At 41.3% G+C, this 15,730-nt stretch overlaps 1 protein-coding gene and 1 pseudogene across 1 annotated transcript in view; one reads left to right on the top strand and one right to left on the bottom strand.

Moving 5' to 3' along the window:
• IMPG2 (interphotoreceptor matrix proteoglycan 2) overlaps nucleotides 1-15,730 on the top strand; it is an 82,608-nt gene that overhangs the window by 11,405 nt on the left and 55,473 nt on the right. Inside the window, exons 5-6 of the mRNA XM_088836658.1 lie at nucleotides 11,509-11,558; nucleotides 12,444-12,526. Of these exons, the coding sequence (XP_088692784.1) occupies nucleotides 11,509-11,558; nucleotides 12,444-12,526 (133 nt within the window). The remainder of the gene's footprint in view (nucleotides 1-11,508; nucleotides 11,559-12,443; nucleotides 12,527-15,730) is intronic.
• LOC129548699 (polyadenylate-binding protein 4 pseudogene) lies at nucleotides 2,164-4,365 on the bottom strand (annotated as a pseudogene).

Below are 15,730 nucleotides of genomic sequence, written 5' to 3'. Positions count from 1 at the left end.
GTGCTTTAGCTGTGGGTCCTTTAGCTTTAAGAGGCAGAGCTCAGAGGTTCCTTCAGATTGCCATTCCAACACACATGTGGTAGACTTAACAATCTGGTGGGTCCTGCCAGGAATCTTCATGGTTGTACCTAATGAGAACGATAGCACATCTTACATGGTTAAGAAGTGTATAAAAGCCATAATAATAAATATCACTTGTAATCTGGAAGAAGCCTTGGAGTTTGCCTGAGAAAACAGACATTGGAAAGATAGTGGCTCATGAGTTATAAAGTGATGAAGGAAGGTTATCTGAAATAGATTGAAAAGTCGTAACTTGTAACACCATATGTGGATTGATGTTATAACACATAGCACATGGAGTAGCTGAACAGAGGTAGCTGGAAGATGTTTGAGGTGTAGTTTGTGTATTCCTTCATAGCTCACTTTGGTTGGGTGCAGTTTGCTGCATTCATCTACTATTTCTTGGAAAAATGTGTTAATCACATTGAAACAAATTCATAAATAAATTAGAGAACTGAGTGTGTCATATATGTTTTGTTGATGTCCTAGATGTGAGGGGACTCGAAGTATTATTTATCATCCTTAGAAAATAGGAAAAAAAAAGAAAATAGGGCGTAGGGCATGTATAAAAATAGCAGTACATATGAACTAAATTTGAAGTATGTTTAACTGAATTTGAAAATTTAAAAGTTGATATCCTTCCCATGAAACTAGAGCAGATCAGGTTGGAGTGGGATGAAAAGCATCAACTATAGTACTTGCTGAAATGAGGGGACCTGGAGTTAGCTAATACTGGGAGTGGCCTGGAAATTCACTTAGCCCCTCTTTAAGTTGAATATTGTAGTCATCCCTTAAAATCTTTAATCACTTTCTATATTTAAATTTATTTTTATGATTTTCTTGAGATGGCTCTCATTCTGTGTTGAGATTCTTGTATTAGTTTTCTATTGCTGCTGCAGCAAATTATCACAAACTTTGGTAGCTTAAAAAACACAGATTTGTGGATCAAATGATTATGCTGTACACCTTGAACTTGTACAGTACTGTATGTTAATTATGTCTCAATAAAACTGAAAAAAAAAACCCACAAATTTATCTTCTAGTTCTGTAGTGCAGAAGCTTGACATGATTCTCAGCATGTTGGCAGACCTGCGTACTTATCTGGAGACTCGAGGGGAAAATCTGTTTTCTTGCCTTTTTCAGTGTCTAGAGGCTACCCATGTTGGTTGGCTTATGACTAGCAGTGACTGACTTTCTCACATTCTGTCACTCTGACATTCTTCTGCCTTCTTCCACATTTAAGGGTCCTTATGAGTACCCTGGGGCTTCCCAGGTGGTGCTAGTGGTAAAGAACCTGCTTGCCAGTGCAGAAGTTTTAAGAGATGTGGGTTCTATCCCTGAGTTGGGAAGATCCCCTGGGGAAGGGAATGAAACCCACTCCAGTATTCTTGCATGGAGAATTGCATGGACAGAGGAGCCTGGCAGGCTACAATCTGTAGGGTCAAAAAGAGTCAGACATGACTGAAGCAACTTAGCACACACACACGCATACCTGACTACATTGGGTCTACCTGGTAAAACCAGAGGATATGGTCTCTACTTAAGAATTAAGGCCAGCTGATCAGCACCCTTAATTCCATCTGTTACCTTACTTTCCTTTGCAGATAACATAGTCATGTTCTGGGGATTAAGATATGGACACCTTTGGGAGATCGCTCTTCTGCTTACCACATTACTTCTCTGTAATTTAAGTTGCTTCTATGTGAACTCTAACCCAACTGCTAATGTATGACTTACACCAGATACTCTGCTGTGTACCAATTTCACCTCCCCTTACTGTCATCTGGCAAGTCTGTTTAAAAGAAAGCATTTCCTACATTACTCAGGACTTCATATCCTATCTTACCTCTTAGACATCAACCTGTAATTGTTTTTTCTGTCTCTCCTGAGTCTTCAGCTTCTCCCATTACCAACTACTTATTAACATTTAAACATGCTCAAATCTTCCCAAGTTACCTATTTTACAAAAAATCCTCCTCCACCACTTGTCTCCAGCAAGACATCTTTTTTTTTATGGAGATTTTTTTCTTTATTGAGAAACTTAAGACTTGGGTACATCAAATAAAACCAATTTCTGGGGGAAAAAAATCAAAACCCACAATAGAAAAAAAGTTAACACGGTCTGGGCCATATCAGAACCCAGAGAATATATTCTTTAAATTGAAAAATTCTAGGTGCTTCATAATTGACCTTTTGATACAAAATGACCTATTAAATTTGCAATTATGGTTCTTGGTGTTGAGGTCCATAGGACAAGCTAGGAAGTCTTCAAACCTTGAGCTGAATTCCATGAGGGTTTATTTGGATTTTGAATCGGTTCGTTCTTGTCTAAGAGGTAGCAGCAGCAACAGCACCCACCTTCTGAGCAGCTTCTTTCTTGGCATGATGAGCCTGAAGGACCGCCACAGCCTCATCCACCTTGGAGCGGAGAGACTCGGGGGACTCCAGCATGTGCAGCAGCTCCGAGTTGTCGATCTCCAGCAGCATCCCAGTTATCTTCCCAGCCAGGTTCGAGTGCATCATCTGGATAAGTGGGAACAGACATTCACCCAGCATCTGCTTCTGTTCCTGGGGGGGTGCTGCAGCCAGCATGGAGGCGGTCAGCGGCTCCTGCCCCTGCACATGGACCACAGGCTGGGGTGCCTGCAGGGGCTGGATGGCAGGGTGAGGACTGCGGACACTGGAGGCATATTTGTAAGGTGCAACAGCCCGAGGAGCAGCGGCAGCAACAGCAGCACGAGGCGCTAAGTTCTGCACAGCTGTGGGAACACCTCCAGACTGGCAGCTGTCAGTCAGCCCTTCCTGGGCGGCACCAGCCCCACCAAAGTCCATAGCCAAGCGGTCCGGGCACTCAGACCCGACTCTCTGAGCGGTAGTAGGGAGGCTGCGAGAGGCCAGAGCATTAACAGTTGGAGCCAGATGGCGAAGAGCTGGACGAGGCCCAGACTGGCATATAGCACTTGGCATTCCTTGGAAGCCTTGAGGTCTCCTACCTTGCTGCCAGTGTGGATTAAGCCTCATCTGTGCTAACTGGTTAGGTGTGTAATATGGAGGTCTTCCCTGAGCCTGTGGAACTGCTGGCACAAAGTAGCCCCCAGCTGCAGGCTGGAACTGATTTAAGATGGCGTTGGCGGGCAGTGCCCTCATCCCGGCCACCCGCTGCATATACTGGTTGGTCAGGTGAGCCTTTCTCTCCTCTCTCTGGGCCAGAGCGACATACAGTGGCTTGGAGCCCACATTGCGTCCATTCATCTCTGTGACTGCTTTGGTTGCCTCTTCAGGGGATGAGAAGCAGACAAAGCCAAATCCTTTGCTTCTCCCATCCTCCAGCATCACCTTAGCACTGGTGATTGATCCAAAAGGAGAAAACTCTTTCCTTAACTTCTCGTCATCGATGGTGTCATCCAAGTTCTTAATGTAGAGATTCACCCCCTGATAGCGACTAATCCTCTCCTGCTTCAGCTATTCAAATTTTTGCTTTACCTCGGCCTACTGCTCCACTTTCTTTTGTGCATGGCCAACGAAAATGACCTTCCCAGTGATTTCTTTTCCATTCATCTCTTCCACAGCCTTATTGGCATCCTCGTGTTTTTCGTAACTCACAAAGCCAAAGCCTTTGGATTTCCCACTGGGATCTCTCATCACCTTGACACTTAGGGTCTTACCAAACTGGCTAAATAGCTCTTTCAGATTCTCATCATCAACCTCTTCCCCGAAGTTTTTGATGTAAACATTGGTAAATTCCTTGGCTTTGGCTCCAAGTTCGGCTTCCCGCTCTTTTCGAGACTTGAATCTGCCCACAAACACTTTGCGGTCATTGAGGAGCATGCCGTTCATCTTCTCCATGGCCTTGTCGGCAGCCTCCTGGGTCTCCAAGTGGACAAAGGCATAACCCTTAGAGCCGTTCTCATCACACACCACCTTGCAAGACAGAATGTTCCCAAAAGCAGAAAAAGTATCGTAAAGTGCCTTGTTATCTATAGATTTGTCCAGGTTCTTGAAGACGTTTCCCACACCAGATTTTCTCAGAGATGGATCCCTCTGAGACCACATGATTTGGATTGGCTTTCCCTTAATTACATCAAAGTTCATGGTGTCCAAGGCCCGCTCAGCGTCAGCCGGCTGCTGGAAGTTGACGTAGGCATAACCCAGGGAGCGGCGGGTCATCATATCGCGGCAGACCCGGATGGACAGCACAGGCCCTGCAGGACTGAACTTTTGGTACAGCATGGCCTTGGTGACGTCCGAGTGCAGATCACCCACGTACAGGGAGGCCATGGGGTAGCTGCTGGCCGCAGCGTTCATCTCCCCAGCCCCACCCCACCCCAAGCCCCGCCAGGAGGACTTCTTAAGAGGGACCGCACGGGACAAAGGGGGCTCCGCTCGGAGCCGTGGCCCACGCCGCGGCTCACAGGTGGCAGTGAAGCTCGGAGAAGCTGGGAGTCGGCTCCGAGGGCCGGAGAGGAGTTCGGGGACGGCTCGGACGAGACTGCCAAACCGCAGACAAAAGGCTCTCAAAAACAATATGGCCCTCCCTGGGAGTTTGAAATTTTTCAGCTGTCCTGGTCTGAAGCTCCCAATTTCAAAAAAAAGGGGAAAAATTAAAACGTGGACTCCCCTCCGAATGACAAAAAAACTTCCAGAGGCAACCCAGCGGTGCCCACGGCGGCCTCCAGGACGCGCGTTTCTTTATAAATATAGGCCTCGGGCCCCGGCGGTTTAAGATTACAGCAGCCCGGGGAAGAGGGAAACCAAATATTTGTCGGTGCCGACTAGGCACGCCCCCGGCGGCCCGAGCGCGCAGCCGCCTCCCACGCCGGGCCGGCGAAGGGCAGCGCGGACACGCGGTGCGGGGAGGCCCGCGCGCGGGGGGCGAGGGCGGCGGGCGCGGGGCTGCCACGCGGCGCAACCGGGCGGCGGCGTGGATGCGGGCGCGCGGGCGGCTCACCGCCGGACCGATGGAAGGGGACCGACAGACGCCCAGGTGCAGCGGCGGCGGGCAGGCCGGAAGCCTGCGAAAGTGACTTCCCCGCGGGTTCTCCGAAGAGGATTCATTTTTTTCTTTTCCTTTCTCTATTTTTTTTTTTAATTTTAAAGCGTTTTCGGGTTTTTTTTTTTTTTTTTTTTTATCTTTTTCTCTTTTTTTTTGCTTCAGGCTACTAGGCCCGAAAGTGGTGGAGGTTGCGGCGACCCGGGGCGGAGAGAGCTCCAGCAAGACATCTTGAAAATATCTCCTCTTAGCTCCAGTCACCTAACTCCCTGCCATCTTGTCTTACAGTTGTATCTTTAACACAAAGTCAGCCTAGGATGTGTGCTCACTAAGTATTTGTTGGATGAGTTTCTGTTCCGTCACCCAAGTCTATTATCAGGCCCCTGGTGCTATTCTCAGTGTAAGGACTGATCTGTGGAATTTATTTTTCTTGGTATTGCCATTAAGTCAGATTTGTAGTTGAGGATGCCCATCATGATCACAAAGCCAAATACAGTTTTTTTTAAAAGCATATATATTATTCTGTTTGGGCTGACATGTTCTCCATTAAACCCTGTTTTATTAAAATATGTCTTGGTATAGGTCTGTTCGGGTCCATCTTGTTAGCTTCCTATATCTGGATATTTGTTTCCTTCTTTAACTTTAGGAGGTTTTCAGCCATAATTTATTCCAATATGTTTTGAATCCACTTTTCTCTTTCTTCTCCTTCTGTAATCCCTATTATGCATAGACTGCACACTTTATATTGTCCCATAGGTCTCTTATGTTGCTTCATTTTTTAATTTCATTTGGTTTTCTGACTGCATTTTTTAAAAAATTATTTATTTTAATTGAAGGCTAATTGCTTTACAATATTGTGGTGCTTTTTGCCATACATTGACATGAATCAGCTACAGGTGTGGCAGTCCCAACCTGCCCCACCATCCACTTCCCTCCCCATCCCATCCCTCTGGGTTGTCCCAGTGCACCAGCTTTGAGTGCCCTGTTTCATGCATCAAACTTGGACTGGTCATCTATTTCACATATGGTAATATACCTGTTTCGGTGCTGTTCTCTCAAATCATCCCACCCTCACCTTCTCCCACAGAGTCCAAAAGTCTGTTCTTTATATCTGTGTCTCTTTTGCTGTCTTCCATATAGCGTCATTGTTAACCATCTTTCTAAATTCCATATATATGCGTTAATATACTGTATTGGTATTTTTTTTCTGACTTCACTCTGTATAACAGGCTCCAGTTTCATCCACCTCATTAGAACTGACTCAAATGTGTTCTTTTTAATTACTGAGTAATATTCCATTGTGTATATATATGACAACTTTTTAATCCATTCATCTGCCAATAGACATCTAGGTTGCTTCCATGTCCTAACTATTGTAAACAGTCTGTCTGCTGTTTTGACTGGGTAATTTCGAGATCATTTATTCTTTCTTCTGCATCATTTATTCTGCTATTCATTGTTTTTAGCTCAGCCTTCATCTCAGCAAATAAATTTTCTAATTATTCTTGGTTCCTCCTTATAGTTGCTAGTTCATTTTTATAGTGATCTGCACTTCTAGTGATTACCTCTCTTAATTCCTTCAGTATTTTCGTTACCTTCTTTTTGAGCTCAGTGTCTATTAGGCTGAAGAGGTCTGTTTCATTGTTCCTTTAGGGGAATTCTCTTAGTCTTTAACTGGGAGTGGTTCCTCTGCTTCTTCGTTTTGCTTGTATTTCGCTCACTCTGTGAGTTTAGGGGAAACAATTATCTACTGTTGTCTTGGAGAGCTGTTTATAAGCACGAGTGTCCCTGTGTAGCTTGTGTGGGTTTAATACGTTTTTGACATGAGGGCTGTTTTTGGTTTGAAAGCTTGCTGTCTCTTTTCTCAGCATGTGCTGGCCATGATCCCTTTTATAGTGGTGTTCAGGTGCCTGGCCGTGTGCATACTCCCAGAGACACAGGGCAGCAGTCCCAGCTACCTCTGGAGTCCAAGGTGGCAGCAATAGCTGCACCAGGAACTTATGTAGAAGAGGGTAGGTGGTGCCCTGCCTTGAAAAAGAAGCTTCCATGGCAGTTGTGCACACTTCCTTCTGCACTCCCCGGCAATGGCACCTTGCTTTTCTGATGGGTCCAGGTGTCTTCCCGCACTCCCTCCGTGTGACACACCACACCCTGGCTCCCTAAGGGCGTCACCACATAGCCAACCCCAGGCCTCCCTGTATCTGAGCATGGGAACTGGGGTCTCAGTATCCAGCCCCACCCCAGCAGATGAGTGTCACAGGCTGGGGAGTGCTGCCAGGCTGGGGGCACCAGCCCTCTGTGCAGCAGAGCTCGCTCCTCTTGTCTTCCACTGACTGGTTGAAACCTTTCCTCTTCCACAGCTCGCTCCCAGGAGTGCAGGTCCCATCCTATTGCTTTCTCTCCTTTTTCTTTTGTCCTACTCAGTTACATGGAGATTTTCTTGCCCTTGTGGAAATCTGAGATCTGCCAGCATTTAGTAGATGTTCTATGAGAATCCTTTCATATGTAGATATATTTTGTTATATATTTGTGGGAAAGGGTGAGCTCTTTGTTCTACTCCTCTGCCATCTTGATCCAACTCGCACCCTTGTTTTATGTTTCTTTAGCATTTCATCCTTTACATAGTGCTTCTGTATAATGATGTTTTATTTAGTTTTCACCAACAGCTTGGTGAAGTAGGTAGAGTAAGAGATATTCCTGTTTTAGAGATTAGATCTTGAGGCCTAGAGCAACTGAGGCATCTTCCCAAGCTATACGCAAGGTTAGTGATACATCTGGAACTAGCACCCAGGATTCCTAACTCCTTGCCTTAATTTTTTTCTTGTTAAATGCTGATTATAGTTAACAGGTTCTAGAGCAAGGTGAAGTGTAAGAAATTGTAAAAGGGAATAGTAATCTAGGTATGAAGTTATTGTTGGCTTGTTTTACTGTATTTTTGTTATTTATTTTTAACAGTTTCATTTATCTATTTTGGCTGTGCGGGGTCTTCGTTGCTGTGCGTGGCTTTTCTCTAGTTGTAGTGAGTGGGGGCTACTCTCTAGTGTGGTGCGCTGGCTTCTCATTGCTGTGGCTCCTCTTGCCGTGGAGCAGAGGCTGTAGGCACTTGGGCTTCAGTAGTTGTTGCTCACGGACTCTAGAGTAGGTAAGTTGTAGTTCACAGGTTTCTTGTGGCATGTATAGTCTTCCCGGACCAGGGATTGAACCTGTGTCCTCTGCACTGGCAGGTGGATTCTTATCCACTGCACCACCAGGGAAGTCCCCTACTATGTTTTTAAACATAGGTTCCGTGTGACTATGGTATTTTTGACACAGTTCCATCTGAATTCCACTGACATGATTAGGTAGCAGCTGTGATGAAAAAATTATGTGCTGAATAAGCTGAGGAAATGAGACAGTAGACGGTTGTTTGCTGCTGACATTAAGCTAAAGATCTTAGCTGACCAACTTCAAATTTGTGGCTTGGCCTAGAAATGAAGCATTTCTGTCTCCAAACTCAATTCAGCTCTGTATTCTAATTCTGTTGTGAGCGACATTCTAGGGCATCCCTGTAGGAGGCATACCTAATGAGAAAATGTGAAAGGATTCATGTTACTGTCTTTTGAAAGAAGTGTGGGAGGATGAGGGATTAAGTGTTGGGAGTGTTGGACAAGTGTTTTAAATTACTGAGAGTTGCCTACTTGCCATCACTGTGCTTAATCTCTCAGTCCTGTCCAACTCTTTGTGACCCTGTGGACTGTAGGCCACCAGACTCTTCTGTCCTTGGGGATTCTCCAGGCAAGAATACAGGAGTTGCCACGACCTCCTCCAAGGGATCTTCCCAAACCAAGGATCAAAACCAGGTCTTTGGTGTTGCAGGTGGATTCTTTACCATTTGAACCACTGGGGAAGCCCTTACCATCGTTAAAATAATGTTATTTTGAAAAAAAAATGTTATTTTGAATTCAGTAAGTGAAATCTAGTTATATTGAAGTAAGTGAACTTCTCCATTCTGAATGCTTGCTTACTTACTTAGAGGATTAGCTTAATTTTGATTTTGATGTAGGAGACACTTTGACCAATCCCTGGTGAGGTCTGGTTTCTCTGCCATGTCATCTCAACTTCCTATTCTGATTACTGTATTGTGCTTTGTTTTACTTTGACCTCTTTGCTCTTCATACTTGATTGCTGTCCATCTTTGACTGGGTTTCCCTTCCTCTTTCTGGGTCCTTACACATTTTGACTTTTAGGTCATTTATTTGATGTAACACCACTATCAGTAAGACCAAGAAAAATCATCCTAGTTGCCCTTCTAGGGAATATGGGTCACGTAAAGGCCATGTAGTGTGGAATTAATGTGGGTAAGAGAGAGGTTTCTGGAATCAAATGGGCCTATTTTACACCACAGTTCCTTCACTGACTAGCTCCGTGACCTTTTCTTATCACCCAGGTCTTCCTCTACTCATCATTCATCAAAATGACTTACCCAGATGTCATATTCCTTTATATTCTTTTGAATGACAGCTAAGTAAGCAGGTTCCTGAAAGTGTACCAAAAATAACAAGTAGTGATAAGTTTGGTGTATTGGTTTAATATGTTATTATTTTTAGGTAGTATTTTTAAAAACCAGGAGAATCTTTATGGTGAGATTTTTTTTTTTTAGCCAATGTTTCTCAAATTTTCTACCAAAGCTTGAGGGTTTAGGGAACATGGCCTCAGCTGATTCCCCCACTCCAATTCCAGTCATGAAATGTCTTTGAAATGATCATTTTGTAACTTAATATTCATTTACACTTTATATTATACTCTACAATACAGCCACGCATGTTTTAATATTAATATGTTTTATTCATTTATTTTTCAACTTTATTTTGTATTGAGATCTAGCTGATGAAAAATGTTGTGATAGTTTCAGGTGAACAGCGAAGGGGCTGAGCTGTTCATGTACATGGATCCATTCTCCCCAAACTCCCCTTCCACCAGGTGGCCGCATAGCACTGAGCACAGTCCCATGTGCTATAGCAGTAGGTCCTTGTTGGTTGTCTTGTTCGCTTAGCTCTCTGTGCTTTTACTTTAAAGTGAAAACTGCTGCTTCAAGATGTGTGCCATGTTTATCTGGTGGCTGTGGGCCCATGATCTAGTTGAGAGCAGCAGGACAATTTGAAGGAGTGGTTCTGAAGTGAAGATGGGGCTCACTGAGACAGAAGCGAGTCTAAGAGGGAAACATTTTGACTGTGTTTAAATCATCTTTGAAAACTGCCTGTGGAAAGTTGAGGAGAGTTTTCAATTACTGTAATTTAAATTATATATTTGGGGATATGTGGAAATTTGGACTCTCGGAAACACCCTTTCTTTAAGGACTTTCTCAGATTATCCTCTGATCTCTTCTGATCTTTGCCTACAGTTGCAGGGTTGAATGGTAAAAGGATAGCCAGAGTACCTGAAACCTGGGAGCAATGTGGCCTATAGCAAATCATGTCTCTAAGCTTGACTTGTTTTATACTAGAAAGTTTCATGATTCTGTGATCTCTCAAATGAGATGAGATTTGGGCTTCTATGTTCCCCGTGACTGCCAGTACTTTTGTGTCTGAACTGCTTGTTGCGTTTATGTTTGTTACTGTTTTCTGTTAGGTGGTAACCTTCATAGACCATGAGTATTTTGTTCACAGCTGTATGCCAAGTGCCTTCTACACTAGACTGCTTGGTCAATAGTATTTATTTATTCCAAAAATATCTATTCAGTGCCTATTAAGTGGTAGTTTCTGTTTTAAGATGAAGATACAGTGCAAATATGACAGATAAGGCCCTTAATCTCATGGAGTTTAATTAGATTCTTTTTTTTTTTTTTTAGATTCTTGAGGCAGTCTTGTTAAATAGATATTTCTGTGATGATGAACATGTTCTTTACTAGGCTGTTCCCTAAAATAGCCATTAGCCACATATGACTGTTGAACACTGAAATGTGGATAGTGTGGATGAGGTTCTGAATTTTGAATCTTTATTCAATTTTAAATTAAATTACCACATACATCCACTGACTACCATATTAGGAGATGCCATTCTAGAAGACTAAGGGTATGGACATAGATAAAGAAGTAGATAAATAAATTAACAGAATGATTTCACATAGTGAAAAGAACTGAGGAAAAAAATGAAACAGGGTTATGAAATAGTAAGGAAGTACTATGTAGGGTGGTAATGTAGTATTATGTATTGTGTAGGGTATGTTATGTGTGTGTACACACATATATATATGCATACTATATAATATATAGTATTATGTAATATTATGTAGGGTTATTCGAGTTGAGTAGGCATCAAAAAATGCAAAATAAATGAGTTTTTTTTTTTTAATTGCTACTTAGTACTTTGGTTTGGGAATCCTTATTTGGAGATCAGGTGAATTCCTTTCTGGAAAACAAACCCAAGTTAAGCCCTCACATTTCTGTCATTTTATTAACTCCAGACATTTTTTTTCCTAGCTCTGAATTGTCATCTCCAGTTCCTGTTGGTGACATGTCAACACTGGGAGGTATGCTTTTGTACCTTAATTCACTTTTCTTTTAAAACTTATTATTTAACTGCAAGGAAGCACAATTTTCAGCTCATATTTTAAAAAATACCAGTTTGTCTCTGCTTCTGTTGTTGAAGAAGTCTCGAGAAAAAGCAATTGTTTTTTCACTTATTTTACGACATTATAATTGGGTACTTAAGAATCTTTAATTATTAAGTACATAAAACATAATCTGAAAACTACTTAAAACAAATGTACAACCTAAAGTACTGTTTTAAGGCAAACACTTTGTAATCACTGCTTATGTCAAAAGGTAGAACCTTTCTAGCTCCACTATTTGTCATTTGTCTTTCAGAGTTACCCAGAGTAAGAATTTTTCTGATTGCATTCTGTGGTATACTTTGTTTGTTTGTATGTTTCTTTGACCTCTACATTTCCTGTAAATTAATAGTTGATTTCTTTACTTTTAATTTTTTTTAAAAAAAGTTCTTCTATGTTGAAAATTTCAAACATACGGAAAATAGCACGGTGAGGCCCAGCATCAACAATTATAATTTTTGGTCAAGGTTGGTATAATTCCAACCTTCAGCCACTTCTCCTCTCTGAGAGTTTTACAAGTTAGTTTTATTAGATAACTCCTTAAAGGTGGAGACTTTGTATCCCTGGAGGCTTGCATAGAGCCTGACATATAGTAGGTATCAGTAAATGCTTGTTGAATGAGTCATATTTATTTCTTGTGCTGAGGAAATTCATGTGTCTTGAGGTTAAAATGCACAGGATTTTGCAGATGAAAAAGCAAATGACTTATATGAAAGGCATCTAAATCAGTTTATTGTTTCCTGATAGACATTATGATTTAGTCATGGACTGAATTCATACACATGTTTTTATTTTTCTTTATAGATGCTGGTCTCAGTGTTCCATATCCAGGGGTGACCTCCTATGAAGGTATCTCAGAGAGCAGCTTGGAGAGGCCAGAAGACAGTGTGAGTGATGTTCTGTTTTATTATTTAGTTTCTAACATGGAGAACAGGGATTTAGAGAGATTTATTGTTCATTGCCAGACAACACAAAACTTAAGGTGGTTCTCTTTATGGAAATGTAGATTCTAAAACCAGTACATTAAAAAGAATCTGAGATTCCTTGGAGAGCCCAATAAGTCTGCTTTTGGCAAAGAATAGATTTGAATTGTAAATTAAATGACTTGGAGCCTGGGGAACTGTCACGGTAAGCCCGCTGTCTTCTGTGGGCTGTGTGCATAATTTATTTTGAGGGTTTTTGCCTGTGTTCTCTGTCTCTTAATAAATCAGGACTTAGTCTTCTCTTCTTCAGAGGGAAAGAATATAGATTTTATGTAGTTTAAAAAAGTACTATTTTTTAAATGCATCATTACTAATAGAAATCTGTCCACTAAGAAGCGTTAAGTTGGCTATCACATCCCAAATTTTTTGAAAAGTAAATGCTTCTAAGAAGATGGAAATATTTCATTAGAAATTTTATTAAATATGCATAAATCACAGATTCCTTAATACAGAGCAAACTTTGATTGAACATATTCACTAGAAAGGTACAATTTGTTACCTTACACCTTCTCTTACCAGCTGTGAAGTCAAGTCATGTCACCCCACTCTGTCCACCACCTTCCCTGTAACTGAACAAGGCTGGAGCCAGTTTGGGATCCTTGTATCAATACAGTACCTTTAGTATTCAGTAAAACTGTGTCCAAATTAGATGGTACTAGAAAATATTGGCATTTGATAAATATTTGAATAAAAAGTGATACTGTCGTTCTGAACTTGACACTCAATGTTATGGTGCAGGTCTGGAAACTTTTACAAAATGAGATAAAATTCACTGTAATGGAAATGAAGAGATTATGTGTAATCAGTTGGAATATTTCTTAACAGAGAGAGTAATTTGAAGGTAATTTGTAGAACCAGTAGGAAGACAAGACAGTACAAGCATACATGATTAGTTCAGAGTGAAGCCTAATGTACAGTTTTACAGCTCAGTTTTTTCCCTAGTACATTTTTCAGATACTGTTTTAGAAATTATATACTTTATTCCTATTTTGTTAGTATTTACCCTGTATGTTATCATGTGTCTTTAATCTAGCAAAGTTTAAGTTTTTCAGAATCTTTATCCTTATCCTGAGTCTGAAGGAACATTAGAACATTAAAATAATTCAAGTGATTACCCTATTGTTTTATATGTTATTTTCAGTGTTTTTGTTCTTTCTTTCTCTCCTTTAGTTCTCTCTTTTTAATCTTACAAATTTGACTGCATCATTTTTATTTTATGTAGTTAAAGTTTTTTACATTTACCCAGGTTTGTACTGTTTTAGTTTCTTAAAATTCTTTTTTACATTTTAGACCTCTCTTTTGGAATAATTTCCCTTCTGAAATATGTGCTTCTGGTATTACTTTAGTGAGAATCTCTCACTGGTTCAATCTCAGATTTTGGTCACCTAAAGATTTCCTTATTATCCCCTTATTCCAGAAAGATACTTATAATCTGTATAAATTTCTAGATGGAAGGTTTTTTGGGGTTTTTTTTTGTCAAGATTTTATTTCACTATCTTCTAACTTTTATTGTTACTGTTAAGAACTCAACTAACAATTCAGTTCTTATTCCTTTGTAGGTAATCTATTTTTTCTCCTACTGTTAAGATACTACTCTCTCTCTCCCTCTCTGTATTTATGTAATGATGAGAGATAATGACTGAATTTCTCAAATTTATAATAGACTAAAAACCTCATGTTAAGGTAGTACAATAAATCCAAAGCGAGAGTATATAAGCATAAACACACTCCTATACCCATTTTTGTAAGACTCCCAAATACTATATGGTGTACTACTGTAAATATACTGTAATGTAGTATAACTTCTGGCATATCTCAGATATTGTGGGTTCAGTTCCAGATGGCCATAATAAAGTGAATATTGCAATAAAGCAAGTCACATGAGCATTTTGGTTTCCTCGTGAATATAGAAGTTATGTTTACCTCTACTGTAGTCTGTTGAATGTACAGTAGCATTCTGTCTATAAAAAACAATGTACATCAGTTCGGTTCAGTTGCTCAGTTGTGTCTGACTCTTTGTGACCCACCATGGACTGCAGCACGCCAGGCTTCCCTGTCCTTCGCCATCTCCCAGAGCTTCTCAAACTCATGTCCATTGAGTCGGGGATACCATCCAACCATCTCATCCTCTTCTCCTCCTGCCTTTAATCTTTCCCAGCCTCAGGTTATTTTCCAGTGAGTCGGCTCTTTGCATCAGGTGGCCAAGGTATTAGAGTTTCAGCCTCAGCATCTGTCCCTCCAATGAATATTCAGGACTGATTTCCTTTAGGATGGACTGGTTGATCTCCTTGCAGTCCAAGGGACTCTCAAGAATCTTTTCTAACACCACAGTTTAAAAGCATCAATTCTTTGGTATTCAGCCTCCATAAGGTCCAACTCTCACAGTCCATACATGACTACTGGAAAAACCATAGCTCTGACTAGACAGACACTTGTTAGCAGAGTAATGTCTCTGCTTTTTAATACACTATCTAGATTTGTCATAGCTTTTCTTCCAAGGAGCATCTTTTTCATGGTTGCAAGTCACTATCTGCAGTGATTTTAGAGACCAAGAAAATAAAGTCTCTCACTGTTCATTGTTTCCTCATCTATTTGCCATGAAGTGATGGGCCTGGAGGCCATGACCTTTGTTTTTCGAGTGTTGAGTTTTAACCTAGCTTTTTCTCCTCTTTAACCTTCATTAAGAGGCTCTTTAATTCCTTTTCACATTCTGCCGTAAGGGTGGTATCATCTGCATATCTGAGGTTGTTGATATTTCTCCTGGCAATCTTGACTCCAGCTTGTGCTTCATCCAGCCTGGCATTTCTCATGATGTACTCATGAGATTAAATAAGCAGGGTGACAATATACAGCCTTGACATACTCCTTTCCCAATCTTGAACCAGTACGGTTCTAACTGTTGCTTCTTGACCTGCATACAAGTTTCTTAGGAGACAGGTAAGGTAGTCTGGTATTCACATCTCTTTAAGAATTTTCCAGTTTTTTGTGGTCCACATAGTCAAAGGCTTTGGTGTAGTTAATGAAGCAGAAGTCGATGTTTTTCTGGAATTCTCTTGCTTTTTCTATCATCCAACCAATGTTGGCAATTTGATCTCTGGTTCCTCTGCC

This window comes from Moschus berezovskii, chromosome 1, assembly GCF_049115385.1.
Source record: "Moschus berezovskii isolate FMDL1 chromosome 1, NW_MosBer_1.0, whole genome shotgun sequence".
Lineage (NCBI taxonomy): Eukaryota > Metazoa > Chordata > Mammalia > Artiodactyla > Moschidae > Moschus > Moschus berezovskii.
This window is presented reverse-complemented; position numbering and strand designations above follow the sequence as displayed.